This window comes from Enhydra lutris, unplaced genomic scaffold, assembly GCF_002288905.1.
Source record: "Enhydra lutris kenyoni isolate GAN:26980312 unplaced genomic scaffold, ASM228890v2 scaffoldscaffold13, whole genome shotgun sequence".
NCBI classification, from domain to species: Eukaryota; Metazoa; Chordata; class Mammalia; order Carnivora; family Mustelidae; genus Enhydra; species Enhydra lutris.
Genome location: NW_019154097.1, coordinates 16,852,754 through 16,869,966, shown reverse-complemented (window position 1 = coordinate 16,869,966; position 17,213 = coordinate 16,852,754). Strand labels below are relative to the sequence as shown.

Here is a 17,213-nt window from a genome sequence, read left to right as displayed (position 1 = left end):
ATTTTGATATCTGCTCCAGCATGGAGGAACCTTGAAGATACTGTGCTGAGTGAAGGAAGCCAGACATGAAAGGACAAGTGTTGTCTAATTCTACGTATATGAAATATCTAGAAGAGGTAAATTCATAGAGACAAGGTTGAGGTCGCCAGAGATTGGGGGAGGAAAGGAATGACGAGTTATTGCTTAATGAGTACAGAGTTTCTGTTTGGAGTGACAGAAAAGTTCTGGAAATAGTGGTTGGTTGCACAACATTGTGAATATAATTAATGCCCCTGAATTGTATGCTTTAAAATGGTTAAAATGGCAAATTCTGTGTTCTGTTTGTTTTGGCGCAAGAAAGATGCAGGGAAGCCGGGTGAGGTGGAGAGGTTTGGGAACACGACTGCCAGGAGCCACTCCATTTGATTCCCTCCGATTTCCCTCCGCTTTGTCTCCCCTCCGGCTTGGTCCTGGCAACCTTTAGCCTGGTTCTCTTTTGACATGGATGTCAAACGAGGGGACAGGTGTGCGGTGTGGGTCATGCCTTCCCATTCCCTTAAATTCTATCTTTCCCAGGTGTAAAAAGATTGTTCTGTCTGGTGGAAAATATGGAAAAGTGTAAATCTGGTGGTTTTGTGCAAATCCTCATCAATTACCGGCTCATCTGTTTTGCTGTTTTCCTGCAGAGCGGGGGTGGGTGTCTAGCCCCTTCCTGTCACCTTGCTGCCACATATCCCTGGTGCTTTTGCCCTAAAGCAGGGCTCCACTGGGCCCCACTTCCCTGACCTTCGTGGCCGCCCGTGATCAGATGTTTGACAGTGGGTTAATGGGAACAAGGACAACTTAAAAAAAGTGCCCGCTCAGGACAACACTGTCAGCTGCTTGTTTTCTCTGATGTGCGTTCATCTGAGCCGACCCTGCGGGGCAGCTTCTCAGCATCACTGGCCTCTCCTTCCCCTCCCAGGTGAGCCGGCTGTGGGTGATGGGGGCCAGCTTGTCCTTCACAGCCGTGGAGCTGGATCCTGCATGGCCTGCATACCTCCCACAGCTGGCTCGGAGAACAGCAAGGTTTCAGTCCCGTCTGGCTGCCTGGGATCCTCCTGGGGACCCAGGCCCCTGGCACACCTCGGATGCCCCATGGCTGTCCTCATGAGATCCTGGGCTTAGGGCCCCACCATGCAGGGGGAGAGGGAAGAGTCTAGTTGGATTCAAGTTGCCTTAGAACCCCTGCCGTCCAAGGGCTGCGGTGAACCTGGGCCTCCATCCGGAGTCCTCCGAGTTCGGGGCTCCCTGGAGGCAGGTGCGTGGGGAGGGAAATGGAGGGGAGCTGGGTTTGGGACTGGCTTGTCGCTCTCGGGATCTCCGTGGAAGGAGAGCTGTTGGTCAGAGTTTGGAGAGGCCCAGGCCATACTGAGGGCCTGTCCTCCAGAAATGAGGTGACCTACTCCTGTTCTCCCACTGCTAATAATTAACCCAGAGTGGCTGCCGGGAGCTGGAAGGGCCTGTGGACGTCTCGCCCTCGAACTCCGGCCCACTCCTTTTGCACAAAGGAAAGGAAGTCCTTTACTATGCTTCCTCGGACCTGCGAGACGTGTACCACATTTTAATTCCCATCAGCACGCCCTTGGCAGTCTGAGGGTACTTTGTACTTTTTCTTTAATTTTTTTCATTTGAAACACCTGTTCAATCAGTTTTGTCATCTTAGAGGGAATAGGGTAATAAATACCCAAGTGATTACTCAGGTTTCTGATGTCGCAGAATTAGGGCGAAGAGGTCTTCTGGACCATTTCCTCCTTAAGAGGAAATCTACGAACATGTGAACTGTGGGGAGTGTTTACAAAGATTATCTCAAAAGGTAAGAACATACCTTTAGTCAGTAAATTACAGAGACCGCAGGGCTTACATGGGGCCTTCTCCCTCCCCTGCCCTGTGAATCACCTGTAACTCATCTTCCTTCCCCGTCGTGTGGGCCCGTGGACTCAGTGCGCAGGCGTTTGGTGCCTCGCGTGAGCTTGGGATTGTCCCCTTTGGAGGCTGACTATGTGACCTGGGCATGGCTCCTGGCATTGAGTCTACCAATCTGTAAAGTGGAAACAGGAGGACTGGCCGCCAGGCCCCATCAGAGTGAATGGGCTCAGGAGGAATGGGGGCAGAAGTATTAAGAAAAGTCTGAAGCCCTGTGGGACCCTTGGCGATTCCTCAGGATGGGAAGCCTGGGGATGGCAGCGGCCGGGGGACTAGGAATGAGGTGGTTGAAGCATCAGTACTCCTAGCAGCCGCCAGTGTCTGCTGGGGGCCAGGCAGGAGAGCCTTGCTCCTCAGGATTACGTACATATGAGCAAACAGACTTACACCGTTGTTCTGACCAAGGTCCTGTCATCTCAGGAGTGGCCAAGCAGAGACTGGAACTCGCTCTGATCTGGCTTACTCCTTCTGGCCTCCAGTGGCCCTGGCCACCTGGACAGTGGTGTTTCTCTCCCCCTATCCCCGAGACTGTTGCTTGACATCAAAGAACTGTCTTTCTGTGTTCCCAACTTCCAGCACCTGGAAGACCGCAAACAAATAAATGTAACAATGGCAGCAACAGATACAGTGTTTGCATTCAAATGTTCCTAAACCCTGTTAACTCTCTCTAGCGTTTTGGCATGCCTTTGTAAAGGTTTTTTAGAGACTGGGCAGTTTCCTTTCATTAATCTTCGACTCCATCTCACCAAGTCCTAAAGCCCTGGCTGACTAGGCTCCATAAAAATAACATTTTATCTTGGTGTCTAGAGACGCCGGGCTACTGTACCTAATATAACCCAGGACTGGCCCCTTGGCGTAAAATCTTTCAGGCAGAGGATTTTAAAGCTGGAAGGAGCCTTTGGAGGGCCCTGAGCTGGGAAGCGGTGAAGGAACACCAGGGAAAACTGAAGAATGGAATAGCAGCTTCCCAGGTCACTCGCGTGGTTTAGGGATAAATGGGACAATATTTTTCGGGGGGGGGGGGGGCGGCTGGAGGATATTTTTCTGAGCTTCCTTGAGATAAAATTATGGCGAGGGCTGCTGCTGGTGAGGATTGGGTTTCTCTGGCCGGGCTGCCCGCGGCTGCAGACTCCTTGGCGGGAGCGAAGCTGGCAGGAAGGTCCCGTCGGGAGAGGCTGACTTCTTGGCCTGGATGAGTTGCGATTAGCACATCTCCAACCTTTGAAAGTGACTTTAGCTGTTTTCTTTTCTGAAGGCTTCTGCTACTTTTGGCTGTAAAGGGGTGGGGGCTGGAGCCCAGGATGGAAATATCAGGGATGGACACCCAGATGGGCGTGTCTGTGCCCTGAGGGCAAATACTAGCACAGTATTTTTGTAAAGTTTCTGCAACTTAATTCATGTCCCTGTAGAGTAAATTTATTCCATCCTGTTTTCCAGTCCATTTGGGGCCTCGTGGAACTATCTAGAGGGAGAATGGTAAGAGATTGGTAGCTTAGTTTTAGGTGGAAAGAGCTCAATATAGAACATTCTACCGTCTGTGTTTTGAGCTTTATGTATTGCTTTTTGTCCATTCATACTCTTTTATCCCCTGTTTCAGTGTTGGGTCATTCTGGTTGTTTTCAAGAATGAGGTATCCATTTAGAATTCTTTCCCATGAGAGGTCTGTGTAAGGAATTCAGTTTTGTTTTTTGTTTTTGTTTTTAAGATTTTATTTCTTTATTTGGCAGAGAGAGGGAGAGAGCCCAAGCAGGGGGAGCGGCAGGCAGAGGGAGAAGGAGAAGTAGGCTTCCCCACTGAGCAGAGAGCCTAATGCAGGACTCGATCCCAGGGTCCTGGGACCATGACCTGAGCTGAAAGCAGATGCTTAACTGACTGAGCCACCCAGGCACCCCAGGAATCCCATTTTTAAGGTGCTGCTTTGAGTGGGCTTACATGTACAGAAGCTTAACCTTGGCATTGTTGAAACTGAAGTCGTAATAGAACCTTGGTCTTGGAAGCTCAGAGTGCACCCATTCCACCGCCTTCAGTGCCAGCCTGCCCTCTGCAGCCTTCTCACCAGAGGTCTTACCCAGCTTCTCTGCTTGCACTTCTAGTAGGGGGATCTCCCTCTCTCCTGACACAGTCCCTTCCATATTTGTGCAGCCTCGACTGTTCAAAAGCTCTTCCTTCTGTTGAAGGGACATCTGTTTCTTTCATCTTCTACCCATGAAACCCCTGGGGTTTAAATAAACCAGGCTAAAGTTAGCAATAATAAGTACCATTGATTGGACCCAACTAGGTACCAGTTAATTTGCACATATATTCAGTGCTTAAAACCTTGGAAAGCAAAGAACGTTTCCCCCTTTTACAGGTAGGGAAAACGGGTGAGTGATTTCTAAGTTCACGCAGCTACTAGGTGGTTGAGCTGGGGTTCCAGCCCAAGTCTGATTCCAGCCCAAGTTGCCAACCTTCCCACTGCCTCCCACCATATCCTGTGTGACAGCCACTTGGATTTTTGAACCTCATCTTCCTTCCCTGAGATTTCTCTGGATACCACTTATTCCTTAGACACTCCAGCTAAAATCTCTTTCTTTGCAGTTCTTAAAATGTGTTTCCCTAGCTGGCTTTTACAAATGCACTGTGGTGTTGGAAGCCATTCTACCTAGTAGACTGTCTTAATCCTGCAAGATTCCCCATGAGACCTTGGTGAGCTGGTCCCACTGCCCACCACACTCAGGCTGGGAGCCTTCCTCCCGTTCCTCTCGTGTCCTGGGTGTTCATCTGCCTTAGAAGCTGAAACTCCAGGCGCCTCCATCTCCCCACCTCACCCCTCCAACCTGGCCTGACACAGAGCAGGTGCCCAGTAAATGAATATTGAGAAATGGTCCAGAACTCCTTGGCCAGAGTAGTAATAAAGGCTAAAAGTAATTATAAACAAGATCAAGGGTCTGTGAAGTTCTAGTCCTAGTCCAGTGTGGGACTTCAACCAGCTGTTGGAAGGATGTAAGGACACCTTGTCTGGTGGGGTATCCTAGAAGTCCTTTTCCTCAGTATGGTTTGGGTCAGTCCCCCTTTTTTTTTTTTTTAAAGATTTTTATTTATTTATTTGACAGAGAGAGATCACAAGTAGGCAGAGATGCAGGCAGAGAGAGGTAGTGGGAAGCAGGCTCCCTGCTGAGCAGAGAGCCCGATGCGGGGCTTGATCCCAGGACCCTGGGACCATGACCTGAGCTGAAGGCAGAGGCTTCAACCCACTGAGCCACCCAGGCGCCCCTGGGTCAGTCCCTTTAAGGGCTGGCGTGTGTCCCCCTCTTTCTTCCAGGAGGCAGGCTTGCTGGCTTCTGAAGTTTCTGGGTTCTCCAAGGTGGTATCTTCACGGGAGAAGTTCACCAGACTCTGTTCAGAGCCTCCCTTGGGGGGCGACCACATCCCGGCCTTCTCATTTCTCCGCAGCCCACACTATGTAGTCGCCAGACACATCCACACGCGTGCTGAAAACAGCCCTGGGAAGTTGGGGATGGGGGTGCACTTTAACACTGCACCATGATAACGTTCCCTAAACATTAAAAAACAAACAAAAACCCCTAAAAATCTCACTTAAAAAAAAAAAAACCTCCTGAAGGGACACATGTCTGGCTTGGTCCATAGAACATGCTGCTCTTGATCTCAGGGTCATGAGTTCGAGCCCTGTGCTGGGAGTAGAGTATAGTTTTAGAAAATCTCACGAAGATGGTGTTAAAAGCCAGAAGAGTAGTCACTGCTAGGGGAAGTCATGTTTGGAAGAGGGCATGGGGGGCAGGCATGCCAGGCTTCTTGAGAGCTGTGCAGTTAGGATTTGTGTGTTTTTCCCCCACTCTGTGATCCTTCAAGAGGCAGAGGGAGGCTGTCATGACTTCATTGAGTAGACTCACACGCCTAACAAGAGCTTTCTCATCGTTTGGGAACAGACTGTGTTGAGTTCCTTAGCGTCTCAGCGCTACCCTGGAAACTTCTCCCCGTGGAACAGACGAGGTTGGCTTCTCTTGACAGCATTACCTCTCTCCCAAAGCTGCCTGCAGCTCCCACGGAGCTCTTTATCTTGCCCTTCAGGGAGCTTAAAACTACTCCCTTGTTATCCTCCCAGTATCAAGTATAACCCTCTTATTTTGTTAGTTTTGCAAGAGTCATGGTGTTGAACCTATAAATAAACCCCGACACCATAGTAAGAGAACTATTTGGCATTTTGAAGTTGTAGGAGAAGGAGGGTGCTAATTACCGGTCTCTGTTTGAATACAACTAATCATGCAAATTACTCCACCCTGTTTCCCCGGGGGCTCCGGTTGGGAGATCCACTCCCCAGACATACTACAGGGTCTACAGAACAAATGATTGGATCCATAGACTGTACTTCTGGAGTGTGAAGATTAATAGTCGCAAGATAATTTGCGTATCGAGCTGTGCTATTGAAGGGACTTGGATGAGCATTTTTTCCCATGTGGTGGCCGATAATGTGAAATGTGAGAGTTAAGAACTTTCATAAATGTGTTCACAGAAGCATTTTTTTTTTAATTTTTATTTATTTATTTGACAGAGAGAGAGAGAAATCACAAGTAGGTAGAGAGGCAGGCAGAGAGGGCGGGGAAGCAGGCTCCCTGCTGAGCAGAGAGCCCAATGCCATATGGGCTCGATCCCAGGACCCTGAGACCATGACCTAAGCCGAAGGCAGAGGCTCAACTCACTGAGCTACCCAGGTGCCCCCGAAGCATTTTTTTTTTTATAAATATGGTATTACTTATATATGCATGCGCAAAATTAAAAATAAGTCTTATGCACCAATACTTTCCATTGTCAGCTGTGATTATTATTTTCAGTAGAAGGCTTTAAGCCTTAAAAATGCTATTGAAAAGTTAATTTGTCCTGAGCCTCTATGCCGAAGAATTAGTGCACCGGCTGTAACATTGAATTAGCAATATGAAAATGCCATCCTTAATAGATTTTTTCTAACTTAGTGATATTCATAGTGATTGTTTACATTATAAACTAGTTTTTAAAAGAAGTCTGTGTATTTATCTTCTTATTGTTACGGCGTGTTGTACTTTGGATATTTAAAAAGCCAAGTAACAGGAGGGGGGCGGGGAGGTAATTGCCAGAAAGCAGTGTTGATAAATTTATGGAAATTAGCCATGAGGAAAATTAAGTTTCGTGTACCAGCTGTAATTTTACCAAGTGCACATAATTTAAAATTAATAAAGTGACGAACACCTGGGTGGCTCAGTTGGTTAAACGTCCCACTCTTGCTTTCGGCTCAAGTCACGATCTCAGGGTCCCGAGACCGAGCCCCACGTTGGGCTCCATGCTGGGCATGAAGATGGGGGTATTGGATCCAAATACCTGCTTCAGCTTCTCCCTCTCTCTCTGCCCCCACCCCTTGCACACAAGCACTTTCTCTCAAAAAAAAAAAAAAAAAAAAAAAGTGAAATAGTATATATGGCAGTGTTTTTTTAAGGTATATGGGTATTTTCAAAAGGAACTAAAATCACTAATGGGTGGGGCTGAGTTTCATTAATAACATTCGCAAAACCTAATAAATCACAAAATGCGTGCATCTCTTTTCCCTTTGTTTCTTTCCTTCCTTCCCACAATAGTGGACTGTCCCTGTTCTCTGAGGAAGTGCATTACAGAAGACACTGCTGTCTTTTTTATAACTTGGCTGTTAGGAATTGTTAAGAGTTACTGTCTGGGAAAGATGTGAACTAACTCAAGCAAAGAAGCCAAGACATCTGGTTACATAATGTCAACTGATAGAATCCTTTTTGAACTAACATTATTTATGTGTTGCTTTCTTCCTCTGTCTGACAACAGTGCTAATCCCAGCACTGACGTATAGACTGGAAAGTCTGTGTTTCTTCAACCACAGTGTCTTGCAAAGGGCTTCCCCAGACTGAGTAAGGGGACAGCTGCTAAGCTGCAGAAAATTCCTTTTAGCTCTGGGAAGTGATTTGTAATGTAGAAAAACTGACCTAGGGTACCAGCCTAACCAGGCTCCTGGCTGTGGACACAGATGGTCAAACCAAAAGGACCCCTGGGTTGATCTGGTTGAGTATTTTCCACTGCATGGTGCTCAGACCCGCTGAATTTAGGTCCCCAGGGGATGCTTACTAAAAATGCAACTTCTGTCTGACCACTAAAGCAACCCAAGTTCCTGGTTTAGATCCTGGATCAGGAGGAAAGACATAAAGGACATCATTAGAATAATTTGCATATCTTTAATATGGGCTGTGTATTACATAAGTGCTTTTATCAATGTTAAATTGTCTCAGTGCAATCATTGTACTGTGGTGTGAAAGGTCCTTGTTCTTGAGAGACTTGCTAAAATACTCAGAGGTAAAGGGGCATGATATCTGCATCTTCGAAGTGATCAGTAAAAAGCATGAGGCCAAGTGATCAGTAAAAAGCATGAGGAGTGCGTGTGTGTGCTCAGGAGAGAAAGCGTATGTGGCAAAATGCCAGTTAAATCCAGGCCGATGAGGGTGCATGGGAGTTCTCTTTTTCTTGCAGTTTTCCTATAAGTTGGAAAAAATTAACTTTTAAAAAAAATGCAGTTTCCTCCGTCCTTACCAAACCATAATTTCTGTAGGTGGTGCCCAAGAATCTATTTTAACAAGTTCCCCAGATGATTAAATCAAGCACATTAAAGTTTTATTTAAGTCTTTGGTTTAAAAAGTCTCGTTTTATTCACTATTTCTTTCTTAGCAGCTTAATTACTAAGCATACATTCTTACAGTTTGAGCTGATCTTAATCTAGTGCTTCATATACAAATCCCCTTCCAGATGTTTATAAATCTTTAGAAGGGAACACGCCACTCAGAGGAGTTTAAGGAACACTTAAGCCTGACCATAAAACAGACCAGAGCTAGAAGTTATCCTATGTGAGACGCAGTCAACAATCGGACTTTCTCCTATCCGTATGCAGTGAAGATGTGAGTGATGTGTGTTTGCCCCCCCGGAGACTTGGTTAAACCATAAATGCAGCCCGACTGCTGCGGTATTTACAGTGAAAAGGAGGAGAAAGCAATATTGGTATTTGATGAGTCATCTCTCTAGCCTGGCTGATTATACATGAGTGTTTATTACTTTTCCAAGCTAGGGACGTTCCTCTCTAGCTGATCAGACATCTGTTGGGGCTTATAAATATCCTCCCCACGCCCCAGAAGAACCTCTCCTGAATTCACTAGGGAAGAAGAGTTGGAGGAAAAGGAGAGCGTTGGAATACAAGGAAGGCCTTCTAATATCGTGAGAGATTTTTTTTGAAGTTGAACTGGGATGAGAAGGGAGGGTGGCTGTGCTGTTGCCCTCCCGGAAGAAAGTAGGTGGTGATCGGGTGGGAGGTGGTGTTATTTCCTCTGGTGGCCACTAGGTGGTAGCATCGGCCTAGGTCAGCCTGATGATTGTTCAGGTTGATTCCTGTTCTGAGCCTGCTGTGGTTCATTTTTAGGGTTTATTAGGTGTTGATAAATCAGGATTGCTTTTTTTTTTTTTTTTAACTGAAACCTGTGCTCTTGAGTTAGAGGTCTAAATTGTTATTTTTGAAAAAAGGGTGTAAAATAACCTTAACACTTTCTTTTAAAATGACCAAAGTGGAATTGAGTTGCTTTTTGACTTTGTCTAATGGAGAAGAGTACACTGCTCTCCTTCCTTTCTATCTGTGGTTCATGGGCTTGTGAAAGAACAGAGTTCCCCAGGGCTGCATGTAGACTCTTGGGAAATAAAGCATCACCTCTTCCCCTGTCCCAGGCTCCAGGGCAGATGGGGAGCCCGAAAGGGAGCCCTACGCCCCACGCACGAGGGCTCTGGTGTCCCATGTGCCCTCGATGGCCACACCCCAGGCAGTGTGCTCCTGCTCCCAGAACCCGAGTTTGTAGAGCAGCTCATAGATATATCACACATCTCTGGTACCTTTTAACCTTAGAAGCTGTCTTTATTAAAAACTGAAGAAACAATATTTGTATACCTGTAAGATATTTGAAGTCAGGATTATCTACAAAATCCAGAATCTAGTGGACCCCTGGTGGATTAGAAGCTTAACATTATTAATAAAATGCCTTTTTTAAAAAATTCTATTTATTTATTTGACAGACGGAGATCACAAGTTGGCAGAGAAGCAGGCAGAGAGAGAGGAGGAAGCAGGCTCCCTGCTGAGCAGAGAGCTCGATGCCGGGCTCGATTCCAGTACCCTGGGATCATGACCCGAGCCGAAGACAGAGGCTTTAACCCAATGAGCCACCCAGGCGCCCCTAATAAAATGCCTTTAACTGAGTACCTGCTACGTGTCTCACATGGTCTACACACTTCATATATGCTAATCCTAGTTGTCATGGTACGCACTGGGCCCCTACTGGGCACCAAGTGAAATGTGGCTCTTTATGTCTGGCAAGGACAGGCTGGTAAGAGCTACAGTTGTAGTCGAACCTCTGTTGTGCAGAGTAGATAGTGGAGTCATTAACTGATTGATTTTGGTTTTGAAAATGAAGAACAAGCTTGGCTTCCATATTATGAAACGCGTCACTTGCAGCCGTAATCACTTGTGGTTGGGGAGGCCGGTGTCTTCCTGGTTGGGTTGTGGCTTTGTTTAAATGAAGAGGCTTATAAAGGAAGCCCTAGAAAGCCCGAGTTCCCCACTTGCTGGGGCTCAGGAAATGGGTCAATCAGTCAGCATCCATTGTCCTGACCCGATTGTTTAAGATAGAATTTCAAGACAATCAGAAAACACATGGTTCAATGACATGGTTATTCAGCGTGAGGCTTGCTCTTATCGAGGCTTGCTTCAGGAGTTACCGTGGGAAGAACAGTTCCGCAACTTTCATGAAATTCCTCTTCATGACATTGTCGTTAGGTTTCAAACCCTTTTATATAGCAGAGGTGCATGTGCGGAGGAAAACGGGTCTCTTTGTCAGCTGGCTGCACGACGGTGCTGGGAGGCCCCATTAATCACGGTCAAGTTAATAAGTCCCACCGCTACCCACGCTTGGGCCAGCTGCGCAAAGCTGCTCAGGCAAGGGGCCGCGTGCAGATCAGTTCACGGTCCTTTCATGTGGCAACTCTTGTCTGAAATCACCTTTGGCTTTTTCCATCCAGAGTCATGGCCTGATGAGCTCTTAGTTTTGGCGGTTCTGAGGGACAGCCCTATTCCACGGGTGCGGCCTCAGTGACGGGCTTGGGTTCCGTGGGACCTATATTCTGAGTGTGACATGCAGAGCACATCCTGAGGTTCCCTGAGAACCCATCCTCTAGCCACTGACAGCCTGGCCCTTCCTTTGCCGGCTTCCCGAAGGGAAAGTCTTTCTGTACCGCACCCCGGGACGCTGACTCACCATCTACGGGTGTGGCTAGGACAGGCCTGCACCTCCCACTAAGAGCCACACAGAGTGATTCTGTTGTATCTTAAAAAAATAAAATTATGGCCCACCTGAAATTCTTAGACAAAGATTAAACAATAAGTCTGACATTTTAAACTCAATGTGGTTTAAGTACTAAGGAACACGTTTGTTGTCTTTTGATAACTTTTGGCATTACTCAGAAAACGCATCCCTGCTTCTGACGACATTTTGGTTGGAAAGGGCAAGGTGGAGGCGGTGAGGTGGGTGGGGTTGTGGAAGGGACAGAATTGAGTTTTCTTCCACTGCTGCCAATCCCAGGGATCTGTGGTATTCATATTTGAGATTTCCCTGCCCCTGACCGAGGGAGGCTAGAAGTGTGTCTGGAGCTCCCTAGGGAGGATGAGGGGCCAGGTGCACCCTTGCGTCCCGGAGCCTCCCCCTCCTTTGTGGTTGAGCTTCCTGCGGCTGGGCTGTGCCTGTCTGGTTCCCTGAAGCTTGATTCCCAGGCTCCAGTCAGCTCTGTCCTCACCCCTTCCTTGCTGCCCATTCCCAAATCTGGATCTCTGGCCCCGTCTGACATGAGGTGCTCCTTTTCCAGTTATCTGGGACTTGTTCCTCACCGCATGCGTGGACCCTGGGTCAGAGGCTCCGTCCCATGCAGACCGCAGGGCCTCGCTCAGCCCTGCTAGAATCCTGGTTTGCCTCTGATCCAGGTCCCCAAGGGGTCTCGCATGTCCACGTTACAGTGCGAGGAGCCCTGGTCTACGGGATGTCCCCACCCTCGTTCCCTCCTCCTTCCTGCCGCCACCAACCCAGGTTAGGCTGTCTGGTAGCACTGGTTTTTTGGTGTTTTTGTTTTATTTTGTTTATTTATTTATTTATCAGAGAAAGAGCACAAGCGGCGGGGGGGGGGGGGCAGCAGAGGCAGAGGGAGAAACAGGCTCCCTGCTGAGCAGGGAGCCCCATAGGGTGCTCGATCCCAGGACCCAGGCAAACACTTAACTGACTGAGCCCCCCAGGCGTCCCAGGTAGCACTGTTTTCTCGTGCTTCATTTTTCATTTTTCTTCCTTGTACTCACTGATTTGTTCAGCTGTGTATTGGCTGCCTCCCAGAGCTGGCTGTTGGGAGATGCAGTGAGCAAAACCAGATGTGGTTTCTAGCCCTGTGAAGCTTATTAGCTTGTCGCAGGAGCCGATATTAGCTACGTCATCAGCTGTAACTGTGGAAGTAAAACGAGCATCGTACAGGACAGCTTGTAAGGCAAATATAGAGTAGTTAAGGACACCAGGGAAGGCTTTGCTGAGGAAGTGACGCCTGTGCTGGGTCCTGAGTCCTGAATAGGAGCAGAAAGAACTTCCTGGGCAGAAGGAATAGCATGTGCAAAGGCCCAGCGCATCCCAGAAAGTTTACAGAGAATTAATCAAAAGGAACATTAAATCACATCCGAGTCGTTCGTCTTTATCTGTTCTTCCATCCAGCCTCATCAGCCTCATCAGATTTACACCTTGTCCATTCCTGAGGCCGAGGAGCTGGCACAGACCCTGGGCTTTTTTGCCTGCCCGCCACGACCCTGGGCTTGGCTGCACATTTGATCTCTTTTGGTCTTTTTGGTTCCACAAGTATGGTCACTAGGAAAACCTCTTTCCTTACTGCTCCCTGAACACACCGTGGTCAGATTTTAAACCAACTCCCTCTTCATACATGTGTTATTTTAAGTGAACTTGATATTGAAAAACAGAGTAAAGTACACAGGTTAAATACAGAGCTTGACGAAGCTTCACCAAGTAAATACACTGGTATCAGCATTACCCAGATCAATAAATAGAGTGTTATAAGCATTCCGGAAGACTCCTGTCTCTGTCTCTGTCAGTCTCTCTCTCTCTCTCTCACACACACACACACACACACACACACACCCCATCACTTCACACAGCAGTAACCACGCTTCTGTCCTCTATTAACACTGATCCGTTTTGCCCGTTTCTGAACTTTACGTAAACGGGTTCGTGGTATCGGTCACCCATTGTGTCTGGCTGCTTTTGCTGAACACAACGTTAGAAGAAGTCGTTTGTGTTTTGCCTAATGGTAGTTCATTTATTTCCTTTGCTGTATAGTCAGTGTGGTGGGAGTCGACCGTAATTTCCCCATTCCATTGACGGGCGCTGGAGTCTTTTCCAGTTTGGGGCTGTTACAAAAAATTCTCTCCATGTCTTTTAGTGGATAAGTCTACATGTTTCTGTTGGGAATTTGCCTAAGACTGGAGTTGTGTCACAGAGTATACATTTGTTCATTTCTAGTAAATACTGCCAAATAGTTTTCCAAAACAGTTGTGCTAATATTTATTCGCACCAGCAATGGCTGAAAGTTCCAGTTGCTGTACATTGTGGCCAACACTTGGTTTTGTCCGGTTTCCCTGTGGCCATTCTGCGGGGGGAGGGGGGGGGTCTGTGGTGCTATTACCTTGTGGTTTTAATTTTCATTTCTTTGACAGCTAATGCGGTTCCCATTTTCTACCAGATGGCTTGTTTTTTCTCATGTTGATTTGTAGGAGCCCTTTATGTATCTTTTATAGACACATATTGCAAGTATCTCTATGGGTTGTCTTTACTTTTAAATGGTGTCTTTTAATGAATGTAAGTTACTTAATGTACCTTCTTTTACCAATACGCATCTTCATATTTTAGATCATTTTTATACCACATTTAGTTCCTTAAAAAAATGAAAAAAAGGAGTAGAATATACAAATATATATTTGTTAAAAAACATAAAGAATTAAAAGCCTGGGAAATATAAATTAGATTTAGGCCAGGGAGATAAGACACACAAATAACGCCTGTCATTCTATTCATGTGTAACAAATGAGCAGTAAATTTTGCTTAGAGACACTTAGAAGTAGAAACTCAAATGGAAGCATTTGGTCCTCATTTCTGTGAGTTCTTCAGTGTGTGAGGGTTAAAGCAGACAAGGGATGGGTGGACTGTGAGGAGGTCCCATGTAATGGGTAATTTGCATGCCGGAGAGCTGACAGGCATAACTTCTGTTACAGGTTGTTCAGCGATAGTTATGACCTCCCGGTTACGTGCGTTGGGTGGAAGAATTAATAATATACGCACCTCGGAATTACCCAAGGAGAAAACTCGGTCCGAAGTCGTCTGCAGTGTCCGCTTTCTCGATGGCTTGGTACAGACCTTCAAAGCTAATGTAAGTTCTCCAAATTCAATTTTTTCTGAATTCATGCCACTGAGAAATCACTTTTCTTCGTTTTATAAATCAAGAGATGAAAACTATTTTAAAATGAAAGCTTGCGGGGCGCCTGGGTGGCTCAGTGGGTTAAGCGTCCGACTCTTGGTTTTCGGCTCAGGTCATGATCTCAAGGTCCTGGGCTCGAGCTCCGCACTCAGCAGAGTTTGTTTGTCCCTGTCCCTCTGCTTCTCCCTCTGCTCATGTTCTCTCTCTCTCTCATAAATAAATGAAATCTTAAAAAAGTAAAATAAAATGAAAGCGTGAGATCTCAGATCTTCTATGTTGAGACTGGGCTGGAAATAACTCTAAAAACTCTGCCCACGTTCTTGTTCACCTAGAGTGTCTTTCCCCCTCTTCTTGGTGACCTGAACTGAGAGACTCTTTGATGTTACTTCTTCTGTGACATCTTCGTCAGCTTCCCGAATTAATTCTCCTATAATGGTGCCCTGTAGGCTTTATGAGAGCCCATGCCACACTGCACTGATTGTAGTTATAATTCCTAGGTTATATGTTCTTTAACAAGGCCCGTGGCCAGCGCTTATGACATGTGCGAGGGGATGGGTCCAGTCTGGAGGGTGTTGAGACGGTTCTGCTCATAAATGGCAGGGCTCAGGGAGAGCCTGGCTTCTCCCGCCTCAAGCCCAAGACAGAGGGAGGACTGGAAACGTGGCCTCCATCTTTGGCCAGCAGTGAGATGCCTGACCCAGAGCAGTCCGTGCTGCCCTGCCCTACCCCACCCTACCCCAGTCACTCTTTAGGCCAGTGCCCTCTGCCTGTCTCTCCCATCCTCTGGGTCGGCTGCCGGCATCTGCCTCAGCCTGGAAAGTTCGGTGTGCAAGGAAAGAGAAAGAGAAGACTGGGTACAGGAAACAACTAGGGGTAATAGAAGGCTACAGGACTGGAAAGGATGACACTAACTGGCCTCTGGGTCTTCTGCACCACCCCTAAGTCTGCCTCCCGCTGACCCCAGCTCACTATGGAACTTGATAGCCGAGAAGACAGGAGGAGAGAGAGTGGTTTGTATGAAGTCACAGCATGGTGGGTGCTCAGAAAAGGCCGCAGGTGTCTCCTCCAGAGACTGTAAACTACAGTGTGTGTCTGGCTCTCTTGTTGATTTGGGGGCTGTTCCTTTGCTGTTTATCTTCTTCCTGACAAGAACATGAATGTTTCCCCAGCAAATGTTTACTGGGCACCTACTATGTGCCAGGCTTCATGCTGGGCGTAATGAATATAGCAGTGAACAAAATAGCAAGGTATCTGGCCTTTCAAGGCTTGTATCCTTGTGTGAAGAAATGGACCATAAAGAAATGTATACTTCGTCAGGTGGTATGTGCTTAGAAGAAAAATAAAGTAGGATGGGGAGGGTAGAGAGGGCTAGAGCAGGATAGGGGCGGGGTTGTCATTCCTACAGAAGTGATCAGGGAAGATCTCATCTAAAGGAAGTGAGAGAGGGGCGCCTGGGTGGCTCAGTCAGTTAAGCAGCTGCCTTTGGCTCAGGTCGTGATCTCAGAGTCCTGGAATTGAGCCCCACATTGGGCTCCCTGCTCAGCGGGAAGCCTGCTTCTCCCTCTTCCTTTACCTACTGCTCTGCGTACTTGTGCTCTCTCTCTGTCAAATAAATAAATAAAAATCTTAAAAAAAAAATAAAGGAAGTGAGACAAAGAACCATGTGATTTTCTGGAGGGGAAGCACATTCCAGGTAAAAAAATAGCAGTGCAAAGGTCCTGAGGCAGGCTCCCATTCAGTGTAGTTGCAGGACAGTATGGATACTAGTACGTCTGGAGTAGGATGAGCAAGGGGGAGAGTAGCAAGAGCAGTCAGAGGTCATTGGTATCGGGGTGATCAGAGGGACTGTGGAGAGCCTGTGGGTCATCCTGAGGGCACTGAGTGCTGGCTTTATTCTGAGAGAGGCAGAGAGCTTTGGTAGGTCTGGGCAGAGACCTTACATGATCTGACTCAAGTATCTGGATGCTCTGTCAGTAGTAGACTGTGGAGGGCCAGGGACAAGAGACTATTCGAACAGTCCAGAGGAGAAGAAGAGGTTGGATAGTGTGGTAGTATGTGAAGGTAGCTAAGAGTAAACCAAATCTGAAACTATTTTTGAAGGCGGAGCCTGTGGGGTTTGCTGATAGATGGAATTTGGGATGTGAAAGAGGCCGCACAGTGGCTCTCAAGGTTGTTGGCCGGGGCAGCTGGCAAGATGGAGCTGCAGTGGATAGATATGGGAAAGGCAGGAAGCAGGCCAGGTCTGGGGTTTTGTCAGGGACATACTGAGTTTGAGGTGCCTGGTACTCATCCACATGGAGTCGGGGATCGCTGTACAGATGAGGAGGTTCAGGGAAGGGTCGGGGCCGGGATACAGGCGGGGGGCTTACTGGGGTGGAGGTGGTATTTTAACTGACAAAACTGGGTGACATCACCTGAGAAGCAAGGCCACAGAAGCTCCGAACATGATTCCCTATTAAAAGGTCTGAGAGAGCAGGATCAGGCGCTCCAGGAGATGGGGACAGACTCTTCTGGGAGGGAGGAGAATCCCAGGTAAGAACTTCGTGAAGGAGGACGGATGAGCCCCGTAAACGGCGGTAAGGAAAGCGCCTGCCCAGAATGATAATCCTAGAGCACAGCCCGGTGTTCAGTGGGTGGCCTGTTATTGCTGGTCACGAACACCATCGTTCATGTGTTGCTTCCCC

The 17,213-nt window shown here is 47.4% G+C and overlaps 1 protein-coding gene across 2 annotated transcripts in view; it reads left to right on the top strand.

Annotated features, from left to right (window-relative positions):
* Positions 1–17,213, top strand: part of LOC111145875 (protein tyrosine phosphatase, non-receptor type 3) — a 111,140-nt gene that overhangs the window by 18,077 nt on the left and 75,850 nt on the right. The window contains exon 2 of one of the 2 annotated variants that reach the window (XM_022501160.1): positions 14,327–14,481. In XM_022501160.1, the coding sequence (XP_022356868.1) occupies positions 14,344–14,481 (138 nt within the window). In that variant the 5' untranslated portion in view covers positions 14,327–14,343. Of the gene's footprint in view, positions 1–14,326; positions 14,482–17,213 lie in introns of those variants that run through there. The other variant, XM_022501161.1, reaches the window with a different exon arrangement.